We start from the raw sequence: 24,514 nt of genomic DNA on the forward strand, positions 1-24,514 counted from the left end.
TACTTCAATATTTAAGAGAAGTATCAACCAACGAGACAGCTATATCAGTTGAACAAGCCAAATCAACAGCTGAGCGGATACTTAGAGGTGGAGTAGACTATCAAGAGGAACTAACTCGAATGAGTCAACTTTTAGGAGATATCCAGAGACGAGCGGCGCCAACCAATTTGGATTCAACAGAATATTCAACAACAGAAGGAATTCCGCCAGGAGAAGAGGTTGTTCCTCCAATTTCAGAGCAAATACCCATTCCATCAATAGTCCGGAACATCTGGAATAGAATCTCCAATTGGTCAAGAAGATTTATTGGTTTGAATGATACAAAAATTTGTTGTGAACCAGTAAAAGTTGACAGCACTTTGTAAAATTTGTTATTGTCCAGTTGAATCATAAAAGGCTAAGCCAGAAGATGAAAATAAATATCTTGGACCATTTGATAATTTCATGTAAAAACTTTGAAATTGGTTAACAATCGATTAATTAAAAATACAAACAATATTCACAAGAAAAGTAATAATTTTAAGCAAATATTGGTAATAATAAATGGAGCAAGAAGATAAAGTTAAAACTTGACTAATTAATAGTAATTACCATTCATGTGATACAAAGTTAACGGAAAACGTTTATATTACAGACTAGAGATGGCACTGATTTACCTTATAAAACGTATCAAAATTGATTCGAGAACGATTCTTTCTTTTAATTAAAGGTGAATCCGGTTAAAAAATAAATTGAGATAATCTTACTTAATTTTTTAATCGACATTAGTTTGATAAACTTAATTTAATTTTGCTGATTTTCAACACCATCTATGAAAAATTATTAAAACGATTTTATAATGTTAATCGTAATACTCTATAAAAACATATGTAAATTTTTGTAATTACGCAGGACAAGAATCTTAATTTAAAATTGTCTTCGGAAATTTTTAAATAGTGATGTCAGAGCTACGTCATCAACAATTGAAATTTATCAATTTAAATCTCAATTTATTTTTTAACCGGATAAATCGGATTCACCTTAAGTTGAATTAAATCAATTTTAGATCCATTATTATTTTCTAATTTGTGTTTTAGTGACATTAGAATACTCAGTGTACCCATTGGTTCATAATTATTGGTTATCTGTGCTCGAACAGTTTGATTTTGATTGATTTGTGAATAAGCAAGTAAACACTGTATCACAGTGGAGTAAAAAAATTCACTCCAGACACGTTTTTTGGAACACTATTAAAACTTAAATCAAATAGATTTGATTTTCATTTATAATCTAAACAACATGGATTTTGAACATTTTCATGTCACCTGAAAGAAAAGTAGGACATTTATTCGGTAATCTCAAAAGTTCAATTTTTATTTGTTTAAATACTCTTCCATTACTCTATTTATCCTAAAATTGATAAATTTTCGATCTCCTATTTAACTGAATTTGGTTTCTCTATCATCTTATCACTACAGAATCTTATCATTGTTACTTAATGTTGGAGTTTCACATTTCATCTCGCACACCATTTTCGTGTTAATTAACCCGTGTCTATCTGTTTGGCATCGATCTCTACCTTGATTGCTGAGTTGTCAACATCGATTTCACATTCCTATAACGCTGTGAAAGATAAATGAATGGATCAAAGTGGTAAAATCTTTATATCTGATGCCGATCAAAATAATTTCATTGGAATTCAATTTTTATTTACTTAAATGTACATGTTTTATTGGAATAGCTAACACATTTAATCACATGTGAGATAAAAATCGGTATTTATGTCAGCTTTTTTGAGTGCATCAGTACGATCCCTTTGCAAAGTTAGTAAAAAATTGTAAAAACAAATACAATGAAGGATGATTTCCATGTAAGTATAAGTTGAATAACAATTATAATTGTTGTCTGGATGTTAAAACTCTTCAAATTGACGAGGTTGTTATGTTGCTCAGGATTGAAGATATCCATAATAATAAGATTTTTCTCTCGCAGTTAATTTCAACAAAGCACAATGGATTAGTGAAAACAATGATATGGTTATTGTGTAAATCATCAATACAATTTGGAGTTCATTTTCACGTCTAACAAGACTACAAAGGAAACCAACCAGAGAGGTGAACGAGAAAAACAATGAAATGTAATAATCTTCCGATATCAAAGCGATAAAGCCAACAGCAAAATAGACCAAACCGAGAGCAGATTTAACAAGAAACATATCAATCTCTTGGGTTATCAATTTGTTTAAATAGTTGGATGGAATCCTTGGTTCAGGTTCGGGTGTTTCAGTTGTTAAAGGCTTACTTGTTGGATCAAATGGGTCAGACATGAAAAGTGTATTCGATAACTCTAACTCATGTTTCAATTTGCTGGTCCAAGCGTCCTGGTTAAATACGAAAGAACAGATGAAGATGATTACATAAAGTGACGAGAGAAACATGGCAATAAGGAGAAAATATTTAACAATGAGTAAAATGATTGATGGGTAATCACGTCGGTGTCTCGACGATGCTAAATAATCACCTAACTCCATTCTTAGTTTGGTTGATTCTTGACGACTGCACAAAAACAAATTAATAAAGTATTTTTGTTATACTTTACTTCACCAATTTACTCACAGTTAATTTGATGAAGTCTGCATGAAACCATGAATCCAACTGATTGATTAACTTGTATACAATGATTATATTGATCAATTTAATCTTGAATTCTAACCAAGTTATCTTGATTTTCGTGTGTATCATTTCTATTGTTTGTTTTTATCATAGCTGTTTATTTGCTTTTATCTTTGGTTTTTCGATATATTTGGTAATTAGAAATCAAAGTCACTATGATCAATTAATTAAGACAAAAATAACTTTAATTGTTATTAAAAATACAAAGATTTCACCGAGAAAGGAAAACAAATAATCTATTACAATTCATTTCCATGATAAGAAAGGTAACATTTAGTGGAGTCTAAAAGTTTTCAGGGACTGGTGCATCAATTTGTGGGGTATCATCAAAGTTAATTGAACATTTACCATCAGCCAAACAAGGAGTATCTTCAAGTTCAACAACAACTAATTCATTTGATTCAGGGTAACCTTTGAGCCAAACTCCAGGAACATAAAGAGTAATTTGAGGTCCATTAGCGGGCCAATATCGTCCAAGACATTTACCATTAAGGTAAACAAATCCTTTAGTCAGATTACTTGGGTTAAGGAAAGTATCAGCTGGTTTAACATCGGCCGCCAAAGTAAATTGTCCTTTTAAAACTGCCGGAGTCAAAGATTGGCCCAGATTTTTGACCTCTTCCAAAGAACCCGCTACTTTCAAATCATATCCTTTAGTAACAAAGTCTTCCCAATCTTCAAGGTAAATGTGATTCCAGTTTTTCAAAACTTTAGATCCAAGACTTACATCCCCGAAAATTCCCTGTTCACAAGAAATGCATCAACAATTTTGAAATTGTAAGGTGAAGATTTAAATTATACCAACCTTATGTTCAGCGATTTGTTGATCGTAATTTATGCGTCCTTGGTTTTCAACAACAATATCAAGAATCGATCCTTTTTTAGCTCTGATTGGAATTACCAAAGATTTTTCTTGCCTTCCAACGTATCCTTGGTAAACCTAAATGAATCATAATGTTATTAGTATTTTTCATTTCTTGCAAAGATAATTGTTTGAATATAATTGAACTTGCGTACCTTATCAACATAAATGTAAGCTCTATCTCTAAGGTTAGCCATTGTAAGAGTTGAGGGACTAGTGGGCCTGAAATCGATTTTAGTTGAATAAAGAACTAGTCCATTTCTAGCTCCAAGATATTCAAATGCTTGTGGATCAGTTGCTGATTTAGATTTCCATGATGAAGTAAAGAGTTGAGGAAAAGCAGCGGTTAATTCCAGCTTGACTGGACCAAATTTGATCTTATCACTCGATTCTTTTATTTCAATCTCAGGAACTGGTAAATACTGACAATTTAAAAAGTAAAAAAATTATTTTACGAAACAATACTCAAGGATGACAAGAGTATCAATAATTTTACCTTTGAAATAACTTTTTTAATAGCATCGTATTTGTCTGTTGTGTCTCCGGCCTCATTCATTGGCGAATCGTAATCATAGCTAGTTATCTGTGGTTTGTATACTCCGCTTTCAAAGTTGGCTCCAGAATTGAAACCAAATGAGGTTCCTCCGTAAAACATGTAACTAAATTGAGCAGAAATATTCTGGTTGGAAATAGTGTATTAAATTGATTAATTGGTAAACTTACAAGGCAACTGACGCATTATAAGCTAAAATCTTGTCCAACCAATAGGTAACATCACTTGTAGACCTTTTTTGATGAGCTTCACCCCATCGATCCAACCATCCGGGGTAAAATTCAGAGTTAACTAGTGGACCAGAAGCTCGATGGGCTCTCAAGACACCAAATACTTTGCTTGGTTCTTGTCCAATACCAAAATCGATAGTGGCTAGAGTTTGGTCGATTACAGCGCAACGAAGTCCATCATGGTTCGGTTGGTCAGTTGTAAATAAGATGACATCTTTACCTAAAGCTGAATGTACAATATCACGAAGTCGCGATGTATATTCAAAATCACAGGTTCCAAAAGCTCCATATTCATTTTCAATCTGTACTGTGATTATGGGTCCTCCATTTTTGTAAAGGTATGGCTTAATCTTAGGCAACAAAACATTAAACCATTTTTCAACATAATTCATGTAAATGTCATCATTACTTCGCAACTTGACATTATATTGCAATAACCACCATGGAAGTCCACCCTAAAGTAAAAATTTGGTTAGTTAAAGGTCAATAATAAGCAAACATCAATAAGACTTACAAAATCTCTTTCAGCACAAGCATAAGGACCAATTCTTAGAACCACAAGTAGATCAGCTTCTTGAGCTTTCTCAAAAAAGTCAGTTATGTTGAGATCACCTTCAAAATTGTATTCACCTTCTCTTGGTTCATGAGATCCCCACTCAATATAACTAATCGAAACAATAAAATCAACATTAAAATTTTTAACTGTAGATTTTTACTTACGTTTGAAGCGCATTTAAACCAGCAGCTCTAAGCTTGGTCAACCGATCAGTCCAATATTGATGAGGGGCACGGAAATAATGGAAACATCCAGCTACATAACGGAATGGCTCACCATCTTTGAGAAAACAGTTGTTTACATTGTCAATCTCAAATTTACGGTCGACCTTAAATAAATTGTAATTATAAAATTAAATAATGAATATAATTATCAACAAATAAACATTCTTACCTTTGCAGACAATGTTAATGTAAACAAGCAAACATATAGAAACACTTGTGTAATCCTTTGAGGGATCATCTTGCAGCTTACTCAAGAGTTGAAATGGTGAAAAAATGGTAATACAGTAGAAGACCAATGTTTTATTTCCATGGGGAAGTTACGCTAACATCAAGATAATGGTAGCAGTCTAGAGATAATTATAATAGTTAAATAAATGACTGAATAATAATAGTTTTATCAATGTTGAATAAACCTGAACAATTGTCTTCTGCTGTCAAAAGACAATCTTGCCAATCAATGATAGTCAAGAATAACTTGTAAAAATCTAAAAAACTGTAGCATATTTTTATCACTTTTTTAGCTCAAATTCCGTTTACTTTTTGACTTTTTAGTGACGCTTTCAGTTATAAAGACGAAAATATCTAAATTACCTTTATTATAAGTTAATTAAGCAAGTTTTGTGCTTTAAAGCACTCAAGAAAAGTTTTGAGGTAAGCCAATATTGTAACTATTTTGATTGCCTAATTAAGCATGTGATTGATTGAGTTCGTAAACAAAGAAAAACTTTGCCCGAAAGGCAAGTTATCAGTAATGTAATTAACAATAGATATGATATAATTGGGGGATTCTAGGTTTTGATAGACCACGATAACTAGCTGTTGGTAAGATTAGCAATTATCAACAGACAAGTTGTTTTAATATGCACAACAAAGTATCAATGGTTTGGATGAATCGGTTCATTTTATAAAATATTTGATAGAATCAGAGCTTATCATTGATTAATTAGTGTAAATCAATATAAAGCAATAAATACAGAGAATAAATTTCCTGATGTTGTTAAATATCACTTTAGGGTTGAAACTTTCAAACTCAAACAAAATAACTTATTTTCAATGAAAGAAATGATCAAGCACTTTCTTCGATCTATCGATATTTCACTTAATTTTATCGAATGATGTTAAAACCTCGATATTTCAAGAATTATTTCATAATAAAAGATTAAGCTGTTTTAGAGTATCTGTTGAAAATTTGTTGATAGCAAAGACCAAAGCAAGGTTGAACTGTCGGTAACTGTCTAGTTTTATGGACACAGGGCGTAAATAACAAGACTTTAATATCCAATCACTGAAATAAAAAAACTGAAAACAACACAAAAGGCAAAGATATTAAAACTAATTCTGGAGTTGGTTGCTGGTCAATTTGTTTGACCACTAATGCAAGCATTTAATGTTGATAAGAAAATCCATTAACACAAAATACAATAGATTATCATTTTTATGGATTAATCAACTGAAATAAACATATGAGTGTCTTGTGATTGGATCAAACTGTGTGTTAAATTAAGACTCCTCCCTGTGTCCGCACAATAAGACCATTACCGAAGCGGATATTATGATTGTGCGTTTCAAGATCAACATTTCCTTTCTCAAGAAGTTCCATATTCTGTCAACAAACAAATCAAAATAATTAAGTGATAAAAAATGAACTTCTAAATCTTATATCAACTGTAATCAGCAGGGACAGTTGCTCCTAGTGTACCATGTGTTTTAAGAGCTTCAATGGTTGCCACAATTACTACTTAATCGGGTAATAACCAGAGCTAGACACTTAATATCCAAGAAATTCCCTGTACTAATCAACCTTGATTCCCAATCTGATTGACATTGAATGTAAGTATTCACCATGTTTAGTTGTTCAGCAAATAATAATCACAATTGTTGTTTAACAAAAATTAACTCTTATTTTTATTTGATTACAGAGACACAAAAATATTTTAATACTGTTATATGATGTTTTCAGTGGTTTTTGATTACATTGTTAATCAGTGTCCAGACTGAGTGCATAAACTCACAAAGGTTTTTGTTTCCCTTGTTATAACAATTGACCAGTCTGAACCGTAGACTCTAAGAAACTAAAATATTGAAAAAGTATATTATGTTAACATTTAACGGAATCATATTTGTTGATTCCAATTACTTGGTATTGTTTCATTAAATTATGAATGGCTAATTTTGATTTAATTGCAACTCGGCTGGGCCCTTATCCATTTAGATGCTTTTAGGTTAATCATTTTCCAACCTTTCCAAGTGTTGAGGGTCATTCCATTTACACTCAGATTTTCAACTAAGGCCAATCATCTAGTCTAAATTGTTATCATGAGGAGAGAAAATTTTTACTCTAAAATTGGGTAAATTCATTAAATCATTCAATTGATGATGGATGATTGAAACAATTGAATTACAATGCAGTTTCCAGTTTCCTTTAGATTTGGTTATTGTTTCAATGGTTGACCATTTTGTTGGCTTTTCTGTGTCTTTGGTCGCAACTTTCGTTGTTTGAACAATCTAATGTTACTTAAGTAGATCACTTTTTCACCTCACGATTTCAATTTCAACAGGTTCACTCTTCAATGGTTAAACAGCAATCAGCTACTTGAAAGGGTAAACTCAATTGTTTGTTTGTTTTTTTCATCAAAATATGGACAAAGTTAACCATGAAGAAGATGAGAAAAAAATGATGTTGATGATGATTTAAATGTCAAGGACCCTCTTTCAGCTGGGCAAAGGTCGGGTATTGTTGATAATTAATTGGTGTGATAAGTGATTAATGGTATTGACTGTTGGTGATCAGTTCTCATTCTCGCAATTCCTCTTTATACTCTTTACCATGGTTTGCTGTTTCAATCTTAAACATACTGTAACGGAATCATGGCACAAACATAAACAGCTCCGTTATTGTTTCTCCACGATTTAGTGCCATTCACCTTTTCCCGTATCACCAAGCGAAGATCAAAAGGACCCTAAAAATTTGGACAAACAAATAAACATTATGAATCTGTTTCTGATGACAAAAAGCTGCATTCAAATCTCATTTGTAAAATTGACTTAAAAGCTTCAAATTTTATTCCTATTTTTGTATTTTTTAAAATACTGACTCTGATTCAATGAATCAAAATGAGAAGCTTTGTTACCTTGCAAACAATTTAACCTTAAATTGTCTCAATAAATGTCTGATTTAATAAAATCTATCAATTATTTTGTATATTAATCGACTTGATTGAGGGCTAATAATATCTTCTCAATGTTAACAAGTGTTACTTTGAGTCGAGCAATGTATAAAAGACCAAAGACTTATTTGGATGAATGCTGAAGAAGATTGGTTTTGTATCTGATCTGATTCGACCTCAGCAACACATTGTGTCAGGACTTTTTGAAGACCTAATATTTCAATCGACTGGATGACTTTTGACTGTAATGAAAAAGCTTACCTTTGCTGCCGCAACTGGAACTGCATAAGTAAATTGAGTTGTGTAGGCCAAGTTACGCTTTATGGGAACCATTGATACAGGTACATTATCAAATACTCTGAACGTCTCTTTGCTCGCATCGATTGGTTTAACCATTGGAAGTTCAACAATTTTCTTTCCCTTGATGGATGAAAATTTTCCGGTTAAAATCCTTTCGATTCCACGACTTGTATCAAAATATGGAGCTGATCAAAGAAACGAGACAAAATTATTATGAGTTGACAAAATTTTAGGAAAATTGCGTCTCTTTTTGCTCTAATTCAGTATTGACTCGTGTTCTTGAAAAGACAAATTGATCAATCTTGTTTAATTTGTTGAATTAACTCGGTTGATTGTAACAAATTGAAAAACATTGTCAAAATAACGGCATTACGTAATTACATGAGACGATATAAATGAATGACGTTAATGTTAGTGTTGCATGTAAGAATGAACTTGAAATGTTTACCATTATTGTAGTATTTACTTTCATTGAAGATTTAACATTAAGCAACAATCTAAACATAGAAAGCAATTTAATTTAATTGTAATCTAATTTAACCCAAACTGGTGACAACAATTGATCTGGAACACAATTTTAGTTGAATAATACCATTGACATTGTTGTGTGATCAAAGCAGTGGGTCAATTCAACAATCTCATTCCATAATTTAACCGATCAGAAGAGGTCACAAAAAACGACTTTCGTCAAATTGAAAATCGTCAATTTTATCGAAAACCATTTTAGTCTTTCAAAGATTAATGTCACATTTTGTCCCAATCGCTTGATATAGCCCACTCAAGTGAAAGTAGACTCAAAATTCAAGTTTTCCGAGACTTTGGATGAATCCAATCTTTTGTCATAAAAGTATATTTGAGTTGAAACCTTTGAAAGTTTCATTCATTCAGAAGCTAGAGCTTATCGACAAAAGCCACTCGTAAAATAAGCAAACTGCTGATCATATGAAAAAACATCACGCTAGCTCATAGCTGATAATAAGAGCCATTTGAGCTGATTAGGATCAAGTTTGATGGCAGCATTATCAGTTAAGTATCGATCAAAGTTAAATGACCTAACCGCTACTACACATGATCCACGTCTTGAAATGAATTTCTGAGGTTGATCGATAGACCTAACTTAGAACCATATTTACCCAAAATTTCAGAGCTCTATCATGACTGGTTCACGGGAAAATATCAAAAATTGTTTCAACTTCAAAGCGCGATTGGGACAAAACTTGACATCATACTGAACTTATGAAAAGGCCTAACCTAATATTCAATGTTAAATTGAGTTGATTTTCAATTTGACTTCTTTTCAAAAATCAATTGTTGATTATCAAAAGCAAAGGCAACCTTGAATTGAAGCATTTATATTGATGCTAATATTTGATGTTATTAGAAATGAAAATATCGATGGACTTACTGAAGGTAATGGACATGGTTGTGTTTTGGCCTCTAAATAAAGGACATCGTTCCTTGTATTCACAGTCACTGATGTCAATTTTAATGTCTCTCGACAGGGAACTCCGTTCTTTGCCTGAAAAAGATGGAAAAGTAAATGAAATATTTGGACAAAAGATAGTTATTTAAAGGTTACTTACACAAATGGTAAGGAGATTTACCAGCCTCTGAGAATCCAATGGATGAAGCGATGAACAGAGTTATAAGGATATTTGCTTGACCGATAAACATGATTATTTTACATTCAAATGTTTATTCACATAAATATTTATCCAAAATCGTTGATTGATGTAAAATTTGTTTGAAAAGGTTGAGATTCAATGGTTATTGTTGATGTTGAACAAGTGAAAATGTTGTTGATAACAGAATTGAAAATTGTGATTCTCAAATTGTGAATCAGCTCAGTTTTAATAACAATAATAATAAGCGAAGAAACACTCTCTTTGTGAGTAACAATTTAAGGTAAATTAGGAGAGACAACTGAGTGAGAAAAAAAGTTGAATGAAAATGATAAAATTGAGTTGAACACTTGAAATTATCTGGTAAACTGGTTAGATACAGCAATGTTGAATTATGACTAAGGAGGGATTTACTTGGATTGAAGACGATTGAGGAGGATACTCAATGATTGTCTTCAGCAAACAGTTAATTGTAATAAAGATATCGTTAATAGCTATTAAAATAATCCACTTTTACTTGATAAATTGTTTGACATTTCCGGAGCTAACAACATTGATTAGGATCGATCATTAGTTAATAGTCTATTTGTATAGCTTTCTGGTTTACCTGCATTGCAATGTGTTTGCTGGCTAATCTTTCCGTGTTACTCTCAATAATTAAATGAAAATCTTGAGGCTTTTGCCTCAATAATTTAAAGACAATCAATTGATTGCTTTTCTGAGGATAACCCACTCTTTAAATATCAATGGGACAATCTGTTAATGAAGAAACGTGATCAAATTGCTGCTGTTTATTTCCCTCATTCAATTGAACCACTTTATCCAAGACATTTGTTTAACAAAATACAAATGTCGCGTCTTTCCGATAGACTTAAATTGTCCAATAAATTGTTCAATTTAATGTGTAATTGTTGGCGCTTTTGTTAATTTTTTATCATTAAACATGATCACTGCTCTTGAAATTAATGTTGAAACTTTCTTGCCAACATCAACAACTCATGTTTACGTATATATCAATGGATTCATACATTTTTTCATGACAAAGCTTCAACTCAAAGGAAGTCACTTGTCTAGATAACATTCAAGCAATTTTCATGATTTCAAGTTAATTTGTTAAATTGTATTCTGTTGATCAACTTGTTTGCATTTTTAAATCAAGTTTTAGAGGTTTTTGACTCACTTTTTTCACCCAATTTAATTGTAATATTTTTGATGTTTTTGAAAACAAGAGTAAATTAGTCTGAAGAAGTGCTGTCTGAAAAATTTCAATGTTAAACTCAGCATTTCATTTGTTTCTTCATTCAGACATTTCTCCCAGTTTATAGATTTCATTGTGAAATGCTTACGTGATGTAAAAGAAGAATGTAATAAAATTGATTCGATAAACTCAACAGAATTCAGATTTTGCTGAAACAGAATCAGAAGCTTCAATAGGTTGTATTGGAGTGAGGAACCGTCCAGCTCGTTGGATTTTTAGCTTATTTCAGTAAATGTTGAGTTATTTGTTTCTTGTTTTTGAATGATCTGAGTTCAATACTTGGACCATTTACAATCATATCTTTCAGGTTATTTTCATAATCATTTTAAGCCGATTTTAAAGTCTGGATTTGATTAAGTCTTGCATCTCATTTTCAGTAACATCTTATTTGGGTTGTGAAATGAGTTAAAACTAAATTAATTAATGATCAAAATTTGGATGAATTGAAATTGACTATTGACTCTACCAAATACGTCGAACTTGTAAAATCAGTTTGAAGTGTATCTATTCACTGATATCACGAAGAATCTCAAAGTTAGCAAAAATTTACTTTTCTCATCAAATATTTAACCTCTTACGGAGATGCTGATATTATCAACGATTGCCTTGAAAGGAACGTTGATAAGTTTCATGGTCTTTCAGATAATTTTTCACTCTAATTGCGTCATTTCATTTAAAACAATCCATGCATCTCTTCAGTTTCAGTTTGAGCAGCACTTTGAGCATCAGATGCACCAGCTGCTATAGCTTTTTCTCGGACAAAATAAAGCTTCTTAGAGTATCTGTTGAAAACTTGTCGATAACTACGATTGTTAGGGACGACCACAGGAAGATCAGGAGGACGGTCCAGTTCTCTAGTCCAATATCAACTCCAAATCCAGCTTCAGTAACTGTAAAAAAGAGCAAAGCTAAATTTTTCACGTTTTGCTGCGATTTTTTCTGTTCTTGTTCGCAATTACAAACCACTATGTGGCTCATTGGTTTCATGATTAGTTTGATTTTTATGTATGGAATTGAACCGCTGTAAGTAATCTCACTCTGTATGTCAAAGAACATGGTTTTTCCTCACAGAACATGAACTTATCATCTTCTCTGATACTAAATTTGATGCCATTTTAAATAAAATTGAACTTAACATGCAAGGATAAAACAAATGAAGGCAAAAAATCAAATCATATAAACACATTTTCAAAATGCTTTTGTATTTCACTTTCCAATGAAATGTACATTTTTGTGAGACTCAAGTTTACAGCCTTATCGGACCCGCCATTCAAACCACAAGAAAGGTTGGGCTTTACCTTCCGTAAGGATGGGCGTCCGTAACTTAAAGGGTTTTATCAATGAATTAAGAGCTAAGATGATTTGTTCAATGAAGTCAGATCACCAATTTATCAGTTGATCACATTTTCTTGAATGAATCATCAATAAAGTGAATAAAGATCCTAAATCAGGTGATTTTCAATGATACAACTGAATAACAAATGAAAATGATAAAAATCAATTTCTAACTTTGCGTCTTCGCTTCAACTTAACCCTCAACAGGTAAATAACACAACAATATGATTAATCTTGGATTATGATCAATCAATAAGAAATCATGATTCAATAATAATTTGAATTTTCTGATAATTATTCAGATTTGATTTTCTTATCAGAAATATCAACAAGTTCTGGCAACTTTTAATTGTTTTGATTAGCTAAATAATTATAGTTAACTGACTCCGATCGAGTCAAATAATGGTCTACAAGCACTTGATGTACCACAAGTAAAGATGCTCTTGTAACTCTGAAATTATTGAGACAACCAGAGAATCAGAAGTAATTTAAATAAAAGCTAAATTTTTGATACTCTAATATGATATTATAATATAAATTGTAATATTGATATTAAAATATTATTCATTTCATTCATATTTTTACATCAACAGTGGTAATGAAATGAAAATGAAATGTTCAATTGGATCGATAAAAACGACGAGATAAATTCAAGTACCGAATGGTAAGTTAATAATACCGGCTTTGATCAACAATAATCTAATCAAATTATTAATAAAGTAAGAGTATAATGAAGAAAAAGAAAACTAATTGAATGAAAAACATCGAAAGGCTGGCTAATAGATCCAGAAATGAATAAGGTTGAAAATTTAGAGGGGAGAAAGAGAGAAAAACAAAGATTTCTGTTGATCTTATGAATCAGCATTCAGACGTTGTTATATACCTTAACCTTGTTTCTGCTTTTTTTAAACAAATTTAACCTTCTTTTAATCAATCAGATGACCTTAATTGGACTATTTTCGTTACTGTGAAAATTTAATTATGAATTTTGAATTAACTTTTTTATTGTGCCTTCAATTATTACTTTTAATGATGGCTCAGTCCATAAAAGCAACATCTGTAACATCTGATCGCCAACCCCTTTGGAACAGAAGCAATCCAATACTTGACACCAACTTGGACATTGAATTATTAGCTGCTTTTGTGTTAATTAGAGGACATATTGTTATGGGACCAGAATCTGAAATGGACTTGGACACAATTGTTTTGGATAAATTGATTAACCATTTGTACAAATTACAACGACGATCCTTTTCACCAACAGGCTTGCTGCTTTATCCAGCTATGGAGGAAAGGGATTTAGGCTGTGATTCACTTGCACCTGATAACAGACCTCTTTGTCACGCTGTTACCCAAGAGTGTTTGTCAGCAGCTGATATGATATCAATGATGCCAAAGAAAATAGTGTCCCTACATCAAGCTTTAACTCGTCTCTGTCCGTTAATCTTGTTCCGTCAGACTCGAGTATTGTGTGAAGTTGTTGATTCACACGCTAAAGCATCAAAGAAACCCATTCTGGTTGAACCTTCATCTGAGAAAGTTTGGGCATTTGCTATTCTTTTTGTTACTTTATCAATTGTCGTTTCAATGGGAGGTTTAATTTTACTGCCCTTTTTACACCGTGACCATCGACGAACCATACTGACTCTGTTTGAAGGTTTAGCTGCCGGTGGATTGGCAGGATCAGCTATTCTTCATTTATTTCCACAAGCCTTTGGTATAGCTGATGACGATTATCGTAAATATTTTTGGAAAACATTCTTCATTTTTGCAGGGATTTATTTTTTTTACATCATTGAAAGACTTTTGAAACTTCTCGTTTTTATGAAAGTTCGTAATGGACCTCGAGGTAGGCGACGACGAAACTCATCAATTCCTGATGAAATTGATCCATTTAGCATTTTAACACGATCAAGTACTTTGAGTAGGCCTCCAGGCTTAGTTTCAACTGCAAGAGGCTTTGACTCTGCCAGTGCGGAAACCGAAATCCTTGAAACTCTGTTCACATCACCGACAGCTCATGCTGACTCGCCTAAATTTCAAATGGATGCTAAACTGGCCAGTATACGTGATCCTGTGACATTAAAAAGCATAGCTGTTCAAGACATTGGACCATCAAGTGATTTGGCGGTTGTAGCTGCTGCATCTGTGACTGCAGTTAGCGTTACTGGCAATTTAGCTCCTGGTGGTTCCTCTCTAGCAACCGATATCGATACGATTTTGAGGAAACAAGCTTTTGTCTCTGATATGGCTGGTCGCAGGAAAGATCAATATACTTCTACTCGAGCCATTATTGACGCTGCCGCATGGATGATTGTTTTAGGTGATGCATCACTCAATTTCATCGATGGTCTATCTATTGGTGCTGCTTTTGATCGTAACATTTTAGCTGGAATATCAATTTCGGTTGCTGTCATGTTGGAAGAAGTGCCTCATCGATTAGGAACGTTTGCAGTCTTAATTAGAGCTGGAATGGAGATGAAACAAGGATTTTTTCTGATTTTTATTTCCGCTTGTACGCTTTATGCTGGTCTTGTTTTGGGTATCTTTTTGGGTGATGCTGCTGAAGAAGAATCGCCTTATATATTTGCTTTGGCTGGTGGCATGTTTTTATATATGGCTTTGGTTGATGTTATGAGAGAAATGAATAGATCGATGGAAAATGCAAGTCGCAAAGGTGTAAAATCATCGTTACAAATCCTCGCTCTTCAGAATGCTGGAATTGCTTTGGCTGTTTTGTCTCTTTCTATTTTAGCTCTTTATGAAAAGGATATGGATTTCGAAGCGGTTGAGCTTGAAGAGTTGACTCAAAATGCTCTCCAATGATTGCAGTACTCATACCATTAAGATAATGGCCACGAAAAAAGTTTGCTGCAAATGCGTTTATCGGACGAATTAGACCAAGCAATTAAAGAAATTGAAGAGTTTAGTTGAATCAGGTTCTTATCAAGTTTATCTGGTTTAATATTGTTACTAATTTATTATCATTCGAATATATCTTTTGTTAAAGACGAAGTGAAGAAACGAAAAGTACAAATTCGCAAACAAATAAGGAGTTAAAAAAGAAATTCAATAATCTTAATGATTAAAAATTAATCTAACGAGAGTGTGGAGCATTTGATTTTGATTTTATTCTTGTTATTTTCATATCATTTTATACATCTAAATTTCATCTGTAAATTCATTCAGATTGTTGATCAATGAAAAATTTAACTGTAATGTTTTGTTTCTAGAAGTGGTCAATAATTTTCACCACTTAATAAAATTTTAACACAAGAGAAAAATGAACTGATTTTTGACTGTCAACAGATTCTACGAAAATGAATTGACATATGTTTGACACACAGTCAGACGGAGAAAAAATTTGACAATCAAATTTATTAATTGATTATAAATTGGGAGCAGCCTACAGTATTTATTCACATCTCAAAGTTAGCAAAGATTTAATCTTCTCATCAAATATTTAAGCTCTACGGAAATCTTTATATTACTAACGATTGCTTTGAAAAAATCATTGATAAGTTTCATGGTCTTTCAGATAATTTTTGGCTTCAAATTCGTCATTTCATTTAAAACAATCCATGGATCTCTCCAGTTTCAGTGTTTATGTCGATATCATAAAAGGCAGGACGAGTGGGTAATCCGGGCATTGTTAGTATCTATAAAGGAAACAATTAGGTTAATAATCTAGTCAATGGATAATATTTCAGTTTCAACTCATTTTCATGTAAAACAAGACTCACTTCGCCAGCCATTGGAAAAATGAATCCAGCACCAACAGAAATACGAACATCAATAATGGGAAATTCAAAACCAGAAGGAGCTCCTAAAAATTAATGATTTAAAATTAGAAAAACAAGATCATAATGAATTTCGGCAGAACTTGTTCGATGATAAACAAATATGATTCACGAAATGTACCTTTGAGGGTTGGATCATGTGACAGCGAAAGTTGAGTTTTAGCGATACAAATTGGCATTGAGCTATAACCAGATTGTTCGTAAAGCTGGAATAAAAAATAGATTTCAATAAGCAAATCAATCAGATAATCAAAAAATATTCCTTAGAACACTTACCTTTATCTTCTCTTCAGCCTTTTCAGAGTACTTTATCGATCCAGCACCATAAATTTGCTTAGCAATGATTTCGATTTTCTCCTAGAAAAACAATAATAAAACAATGAGTTTGAGATTACCAACGAAGGTGTAAATAAATTTATGTTGGATTTACCTTGATTGTAAGGTTTAAATCATAGAGAAATCGTGAATTTGATTCAGATTGGTCACAGACTTTGATCAAACTTTTAGCTAAATCAAGAGCACCTTCACCACCAAGTTCCCAATGATTTGCAATTTGAGCATCAGATGCACCAGCTGCAATAGCTTTTTCTCGGACGAAATCAAGCTCTTTTAGAGTATCTGTTGAAAATTTGTTGATAGCGACGACCACAGGAAGATTGAACCGTCTAATATTACGAATATGCGTTTCAAGATTGACAATTCCTTTCTCAAGAAGTTCCATATTCTGTCAACAAAAAAATGTAACATGATTTTGGTAATAAAAAAGTGACAAAATAGATTTCTCTATCTCACCTCTTGTAAATATTCAGCAGGGACAGTTGCTCCTGGTGTAATAGGTGGCCCGTTACCATGTGTTTTGAGAGCTCGAACAGTTGCCACAATCACTACACAATCAGGCAATAAACCAGAGCTTCGACACTTAATATCAACGAATTTCTCAAGTCCAATATCAGCTCCAAATCCAGCTTCAGTAACTGTAATAAAGAGCAAAACAAGAAACAATGTTAATAATTATGCTTACATTCACTCTCAATTAAATACTTACCAACAAATCCATCGGGTCCAACAAGTTTAAGAGCAATTTTATCAGCGATAACTGATGAGCTACCATGAGCAATATTGGCAAAAGGACCGCAGTGAACTAAAACAGGTGTTCCTTCCAGAGTCTGAATTAAGGTTGGCTTCAAAGCATCTGTTTAAATAAATTAACAGAATTAATAAATGAGTAAAAGCTCAAAATTAACTAAAAATTTCACAAATTAAATAATTACTAACCTTTGACTAGAACCGTTGCAGCACCAGCAACACCTAAATCTTCACAAGTTATAGGTGTTTGTTTTTCATCTTTAGCATTACCAATAACAACATTACCAATACGTTCTCGCGCTTCTTTAAGATTATTGGCCAATGAAAGGATTGCCATCAACTCACTAGCAACTGTAATATCATATTGCGTCTGCAAAATTAACATATGATCCAAAATTACTAATTGAAATCCTGCACCATTTAGAATGGTTATTTTAAATTAGTCTTAATAAATCATTAAAACTAATTTTGTGATCAATGTCACTCAATCATGAAATGTTTGTTTATTTTACCTCTCTACTAAACCCTTGTTCTGATGGTGACAATCCAATTTTGACTTTTCTCAAGAATCTATCATTAAGATCGACAACACGATTCCAGTTTATTGTTTCCATATTGATATTGAGTCGAGCAAAAGATCGTTTCTGTTCATCCGTCAACTTTTCTGGATCAATGTTAACATCAATTCCAAGCTTTTTAAGGCGCAATTTCTGAATTGGACTGAAAACTCTTGGTTTACCAGGCTAATAGAAGATGAAAATGATAATTTTAATGTTAACTAGAATGTCAATGATAATAAAAGTCATATCTATACCTTTTTTGGTACCAAGCGATTAAATAAAGCTTTATCAGATTGAGTCGCCTCATGAAGTCCTCTAGCATCGATAGCTGCAGCTATCAGATTATGAGCAGCAGATATTGCATGGATATCGCCTTAAATTTAAAAAAATTGGGTAAATTTCTGATTACAACAAAATCCAGTCGTCAATTTTACCTGTGAAGTGAAGATTGAAACTCTCCATAGGAATAACCTGCGAATAGCCACCACCAGCTGCTCCTCCTATTGGTGTTTAGTATGAAATAACAAGTTGAAACGATTATGATTATTAGCAACAATCATCATTATGAGCGATTAAAATTAATGGAAAATGGAAATTAACTTCAAATTATGAGTTTTAACGTAATATTGTTTAAGTCATAAAACTCAAATTTAAGTTGAATCACTAAACTCAGCTATTGAAGCTTTTCAATGATCATGGTTTCAACAAATTGTTATTTACCTTTGATACCAAAAGTTGGACCTTGACTTGGCTGTCTAATACAAGCAATACATTTCCTATTCAACCAAGCACCCATTGCCTGAGCCAGACCAATGGTTGTTGTACTTTTCCCTAGATAATTAAGGATTGTCAGTTAAAAGGATTATACGAAGATGTATGAGAACTCAAGTTAATTAAGATTGATTGTACAATAATAAAGTAATACATTAATTTGATCTTACCTTCACCAAGTGGTGTAGGAGTGATTCCACAGACAACTACATATTTCCCTCGTTCCTTTGGTTCCAAGCTGGCTGGAATTTTGGTGTTTAATTTAGCCATAAAGGGTCCATAATATTCTAGGTCACTGGCAGTTAAACCAATTTTACTGGCAATTTCACCGATTGGTAAACATGAATGGGCTTTGACAATATCAATGTCACTTGGATGAACAAAAAATTGAGGAAGAAATAAAAATATAAATCAAAACAAATTATGGTTAAGGAAACCCAAAAAAAATGGGTTCACAAGCTTACCTAGGCACTGGGGTAACTCTTCGTAATCTTGACATATTGGCAATGTTATTGGTATTGATTGTTTTGGCAAGATTCACTTTACAATTAAACCTGTTCAACTAAAGATATTTTACTTAATTTGATTTGTCTTCATCTTACTATCTTTCAAGTGTGATGTTACTTATCTTGATGATTGTGTTTATGATGATGATCATGATAATTATGAGGCTAGTTATTTTCCAATCCAAGGCCACCTTTAGTTTGCTCTTTTCAATCAACTCTCGAGTCTGCTAGAGGTCTGATAATGATTGAAAAGCACCTTCAAACATGCTAATTGCATATCGATTTACTTTAGGAATCAAAGTCTCTTTTAATTAATTTGCCTCCCCAAACTCAATCATAATTACCTCACTGAATAAGATGTTTCATTTAAAGGAAGTGAAGATTGTAAATAACCGACCTCATTCAGTTACAACACCTGATAAGTCCAGTTTGTAACAAACCCGATCAACTTTCATCCTCTAGGAAAAAAACTAATCTAATCGAAATAATCTTAACTCTTTTTTAGTGTAAAACCAGATTTAAAAACCGTCATTCATCAGGAGGAATAAATTATTCTGACGTATCTTTTTCTTTGATTTTTAAAGTTGATCAAGTGACATCTAAATATGCTTGATGATCAAGTTATCTAATCAACTCAAGATTTAGATACATTTGATTCAAAGCGACTCATGTCGGCTGCTTATTTTGACATATCAATACATTTATTATATTATTAAAATAGAAACCAAGTTTAATGAATGTTTTAAGGCTTAATTTGCATGTTTAGGTGAATCGTGTTTAACATTTTTCTCAATGGTTTTAGTCGATTTCCAAGATCCTCTTGGTGGTAATGCTCTTGGTTTATGAGTCTTTAAACCAACTGATCTAGACCCTTTTGATTCCAAGCCCGATAATGCTCGAGATTGAATCTCTCTTTGACTCTTAGGGGTTTTTGGCGATTTTGAAAAACGTGAACCAAATGGATACGAATCTTGATAAATATTGCTAACTTTAACTCGCGTTGGTTTGTTGACTGATAGTGTTTTGATTTTCTCGCTTTGATAACTCGATCTTGCAAGATTATCCTTAAGCAATGAATGAGAAATATTAGAATTGGAATCAGCTTGTTTTGAAGTTTTACTGTTTTGAAGCAATCCTGATGTTATTTGGCTCTTTTTTGACCCCAATGATTTGAGTGATTGATGCAGTGATTTAGTATCCATTTCAAATGAATCTCGATCAGACAATACTGAAATAAAATCCTCTCTAGAAAATCCTAATGACAATGACAAGTTTCTTGGCGATTCTCCACTTAGATTATCAAATGAAATACTTGATGATCGGTAAGCTGAATGTAAATCCAATGATTGTTTACTTAATGGTGCAGCATCAGGGAACGATTGACTACTGGAAGGTACTTTATCGGTTCCAGCTTTTGAGGCATATTTAGATTCATTAACAGGTAAAATGACAGATTGTTTGGATGGAATAGAACTAATTTTTCCTTTTACAGTTGAAACATTTAATCGCAAATCGGATGAACTTTTATCCTGGTCAATTGGTGAAGTTTGAATTGAGAAAGATGATGATTGAACTGGCACGGACATTGGACCAGTTTTATGAGAAGGTAAACTAGCAGATTCAGAGGCGGATTTAAGGAATGATTTTTTGATGGATTTATTGATGGATTTATTGATGGATTTATTGATGGATTTACTGACAAATTTACTAGCAGGTTGACCGAAATGTACAGCTGAAAAAGCTCTGGATGCCGCGATATTTCTGCTAAGAGTTTCAAGGTATTCAATATCGAAATCTTTGTCATTCAAACGCTGACAAAGAACCTTAACGGTTAAGGTAACAAAGACAAAGACAATTGTAAAGATTACCAGAACCAGAAAGGTTATGTCAATTAGTTTGATTTTGCCCGATTCATCGATTTGCTCTGAACCAGTTTCATTGGTGTTGATAATAGAAACGTTGGGTCGTTTTAGAAGTAATCCTAATTGTTCATGGTAGGCAAATTTAATCCAAAACTGTTCATCGTTCCATTCAATAGTTGACTCGTTTAGATTATTCATATAATTTAAACAGAGGGAAAATTCATCAACATGTTTATATCGATCACCAAAACAATAGAGCTAATTTAGTCATCAAAGTGCGGGTACAAATGAATAATTAACGATTCTCATAACCACATCTTGTTAAAAATAGAGGTTGATAGAGAAAAGTAGTGGAAAACTGGGATGTATATAAGGATTGTGAGAATCAGTTGAATTATAATAAGATAGAAAGACATTGGTCTATTATTAATGACTTGGTAAACTAGATTGTGATCACAAGGTTTTCACGTAATTTTACAGTTGTTATGGGAATGGGTTATTTAAGTTGATTGTTGATTAAGTAAATCTTTCACAGTTGACTCGTTATTTAGATGTACAATTAATAGTAAAAGAGCACGAAACTGGAGAAATACATGAGATCACAACAATAAGCATGTAAGGTTTTGGTCTCCCTTAACATTCCTGCTTTTGCATCCAGGATAGTTTCTTGTGTGACTTTTAAAGTCTCTTTTGGTGTGGACTGATGAATGAGAAGATTCTTAAGCTTCGTATGGCACACCTTCCCAATTATTCACCCAAAAATTGATCACATTGTAGAAATTCAAAAAAGATTCAAAAAAAGCTATTAAATATTTTTGTCAGGCAAGATGGATGGGTAGATTAAAAAAATGGACATAATTGAGTATCGTTATAATTTGATCCTTTTGGTACAGTGGCAATTTTAATCAGATTTTTGGTGAATTGCCCTTCTTTAGCGTACTTTCCTTCAGGTCCATGAAGCGCAGTAGTCTAAGAGACAAAATTATACCAAGACACGTTAGAATGCAATAATACAAACTCTTAATGTAATAATTTTCACTTACTCTTATAAAATTGACAATTTCTTGTCTTTTGACATAATTTATTTTCAAGGAACAGCCCCAAGAAATCAAAGCAAGAGGGCGATCAGGGTCCAGATGAACGTATGGTGTTATAATGTGTTTACGGATACATCCTCGAACAATGGCACGTAATCTATTAACCATAAACGGATGGGCACATGGATGGTATAACATAACAACGGCTCCATGCTACAAAGATAAAAATCAAATCAATTTTGGAACAATCGAATATCAAATTCCGAGAAAAACAAATTACCTCTATGTTATGAAGCCATCTTTGTGGAGGAACGTATTTGTATTCACCGAAGACCGGCCACAGTGGTCTATGGTCTCCGTAAGTGGGGAGAGTCACGTTATATGAAAGCTTAGTGTCCATACAAAAATGTTGAGGCTAGAGAAATGCAAGAAAACAATTATTCAGCTTGTTTACGCGTAACAGCTCTTATAATTTAAATTTTTGAAAGAGTTAATTATACATACATAATAATCAGACGGAAGTTGAACACATTCTTGAATGCTTTTTATTCTTTTCACTGGATATGGATTTTTTGGGTGAAAGCAAAGGTAATCTGTTGGCGAATTATTCCAGTCAAGTTCCAAGTTGGTCTATAAATACAAAATGCAAATGACAATTAGTCTAAGCGTAAAATTTATAAAGGAAACGGATGAATTAATTAGTAGATGATATCAGAGAAAACAGAGAAAATAATTACTTTAGCATCGTCACATCCTTGAATTACTTTACCCATTTGGATACCATGTTTAGAGTCAGCAAATTGGTCAGTTATGTTAGCTGATTGGACCAGAAAATTTGATGAAAAGTATGAACAGATGATAATCAAAATTGATAAATAAGTAGCCATCGTAGTCAGTATCTGTATCAAAAATTTGCTGATGTTTTTTGGTGAAAAATAGAGTTTTGTAGACTTTATGTTGAACGATAACTCAGGAGAAATGGCTTTCGTACTTTCACTTTCTTCTTCAAGGAAAACCAGTTGATCAACTGGAACTGGTAACCTCGATGAAGTGGAATGAACAATTCACTTTTGTTTATTGTGGCCTGGTTTGAATTGCAGTTCCTCCACCTCCTTCTTTCTTATTTAACTTTTTGAGGAGAGCTGGTCCCAACTTAAAATCCAAAAAAAAAATCAAGATTGATTGTTAAACCTCCTCTTCCGTTGTTATCAAGCGAGCTTTGAATAGAGAAGTGGAAAGCAAAAAAAGTTGAATTAACAAAACAGGTTGTAGAAAGCAAAGAGTTATGAGTGAAAAATAATCATCATAGGTTTAACAAATTGATTTGTCGAGTACGATAGCAACCATGGAAGTTTCAAAGAGAAGATTCGGATCAAATGACAAATGAAAAAACAAGAACGAATGTAGCTAGATTGTTCGATTAGATACCAGGGTTATAGAAATGAAGGTTCTAAGTTTATTTTTTGAAAATTATTATTGTTTTCAAAAAGCCATAGGATGTTTGTTATGCAGCTTTACAGAGACAAAGAAAATGGGTCAAGAAAATAAAAACACCAGTTTTACGCTTGACAGATGATGGTCAAATATGATGAATAATCTAAGGACAGACAACATAACAGACAGGAGAACAAAGGTTTCATGAACGAATTTTGCTCGATTAATAAGTAGAAAATAACAGAAAACGAAAAATAAAAAATCTAATGTGACGAACAAGAAAAAATTATAGCGGGGAACCACAATTAATACAGAATGTTACTTACTCTTAACAGGATGGTAATGCAGATAACACTGGTAAAAGGGATAATATGTTTTCCATTTGAAAACAGATAATATCAAAAGTGATATCTCACAAGTAATACATTGAAACTAGAACAGTAATAATGAGAATCATGAAATTTCAACAACAATCAAGTGTTACAACTGCAATTGAAAATGAAGAGCAAGAATGGAGGAAAGAAAGTAATGTTGTTGTCACTGCACATGAAAACAAACTCATTTTTTAAAAAGCTCACTCTAATATTATTCAACAGACGGCAGCATAAATATAAATAGATATCGATATCAAATTAAAATATCAAAATATTTTCACGCAATTTTTTAACGGCTGGCATCTTGCACGGCTTCTGTGTCCAAT

At 32.6% G+C, this 24,514-nt stretch overlaps 5 protein-coding genes and 2 long non-coding RNA genes across 7 annotated transcripts; 3 read left to right on the forward strand and 4 right to left on the reverse strand.

The window, feature by feature from the left end:
- The first annotated feature begins 1,020 nt into the window (after nt 1-1,020).
- Nucleotides 1,021-2,698, forward strand: LOC107361887 (uncharacterized). Its single transcript, XR_001568584.3, has 3 exons — nt 1,021-1,331; nt 1,458-1,849; nt 1,972-2,698. It is a non-coding gene; the product is annotated as an uncharacterized LOC107361887 (long non-coding RNA).
- A 116-nt stretch (nt 2,699-2,814) lies between these two features.
- LOC107361885 (beta-galactosidase) lies at nt 2,815-5,338 on the reverse strand. The gene is made up of 8 exons (XM_015928825.3): nt 5,246-5,338; nt 5,017-5,180; nt 4,811-4,961; nt 4,237-4,751; nt 4,010-4,172; nt 3,669-3,935; nt 3,457-3,591; nt 2,815-3,393 (listed from the first exon to the last, which is right to left on the reverse strand). The coding sequence occupies exons 1-8, from the start codon at nt 5,312-5,314 to the stop codon at nt 2,935-2,937; spliced, it is 1,923 nt and encodes a 640-aa protein (XP_015784311.2). The 5' UTR covers nt 5,315-5,338; the 3' UTR covers nt 2,815-2,934.
- Nucleotides 5,339-6,617: 1,279 nt separating this feature from the next.
- LOC149094925 (uncharacterized) lies at nt 6,618-8,264 on the forward strand. Its single transcript, XR_016197979.1, has 2 exons — nt 6,618-6,906; nt 6,996-8,264. It is a non-coding gene; the product is annotated as an uncharacterized LOC149094925 (long non-coding RNA).
- On the reverse strand, nt 6,952-10,358 carry LOC107361886 (uncharacterized). The gene is made up of 4 exons (XM_015928826.3): nt 10,127-10,358; nt 9,949-10,062; nt 8,505-8,728; nt 6,952-8,036 (listed from the first exon to the last, which is right to left on the reverse strand). Exons 1-4 carry the CDS (start codon nt 10,215-10,217, stop codon nt 7,923-7,925), a joined length of 543 nt encoding a protein of 180 aa, XP_015784312.1. The 5' UTR covers nt 10,218-10,358; the 3' UTR covers nt 6,952-7,922.
- Nucleotides 10,359-13,516: 3,158 nt separating this feature from the next.
- On the forward strand, nt 13,517-16,042 carry LOC107361734 (metal cation symporter ZIP8-like). The gene has a single exon (XM_015928606.3). It carries the CDS (start codon nt 13,740-13,742, stop codon nt 15,582-15,584), a length of 1,845 nt encoding a protein of 614 aa, XP_015784092.1. The 5' UTR covers nt 13,517-13,739; the 3' UTR covers nt 15,585-16,042.
- A 76-nt stretch (nt 16,043-16,118) lies between these two features.
- On the reverse strand, nt 16,119-19,515 carry pug (pug C-1-tetrahydrofolate synthase, cytoplasmic). The gene is made up of 14 exons (XM_015928604.3): nt 19,440-19,515; nt 19,146-19,345; nt 18,925-19,035; nt 18,639-18,704; nt 18,459-18,577; nt 18,157-18,387; nt 17,834-18,014; nt 17,604-17,750; nt 17,351-17,532; nt 16,989-17,282; nt 16,835-16,915; nt 16,680-16,764; nt 16,502-16,584; nt 16,119-16,417 (listed from the first exon to the last, which is right to left on the reverse strand). The coding sequence occupies exons 1-14, from the start codon at nt 19,472-19,474 to the stop codon at nt 16,328-16,330; spliced, it is 1,905 nt and encodes a 634-aa protein (XP_015784090.2). The 5' UTR covers nt 19,475-19,515; the 3' UTR covers nt 16,119-16,327.
- Nucleotides 19,516-21,737: 2,222 nt separating this feature from the next.
- LOC107370617 (uncharacterized) lies at nt 21,738-24,324 on the reverse strand. The gene is made up of 6 exons (XM_015938590.2): nt 24,141-24,324; nt 23,118-23,597; nt 22,885-23,010; nt 22,661-22,795; nt 22,387-22,593; nt 21,738-22,312 (listed from the first exon to the last, which is right to left on the reverse strand). Exons 2-6 carry the CDS (start codon nt 23,265-23,267, stop codon nt 22,184-22,186), a joined length of 747 nt encoding a protein of 248 aa, XP_015794076.2. The 5' UTR covers nt 23,268-23,597; nt 24,141-24,324; the 3' UTR covers nt 21,738-22,183.
- Between the last annotated feature and the right edge of the window lie 190 nt (nt 24,325-24,514).

The sequence above is a fragment of the Tetranychus urticae genome, chromosome 1 (assembly GCF_039701765.1).
Source record: "Tetranychus urticae isolate SD_2017Ah chromosome 1, NJAU_TeUrti_SD_1.0, whole genome shotgun sequence".
Lineage (NCBI taxonomy): Eukaryota > Metazoa > Arthropoda > Arachnida > Trombidiformes > Tetranychidae > Tetranychus > Tetranychus urticae.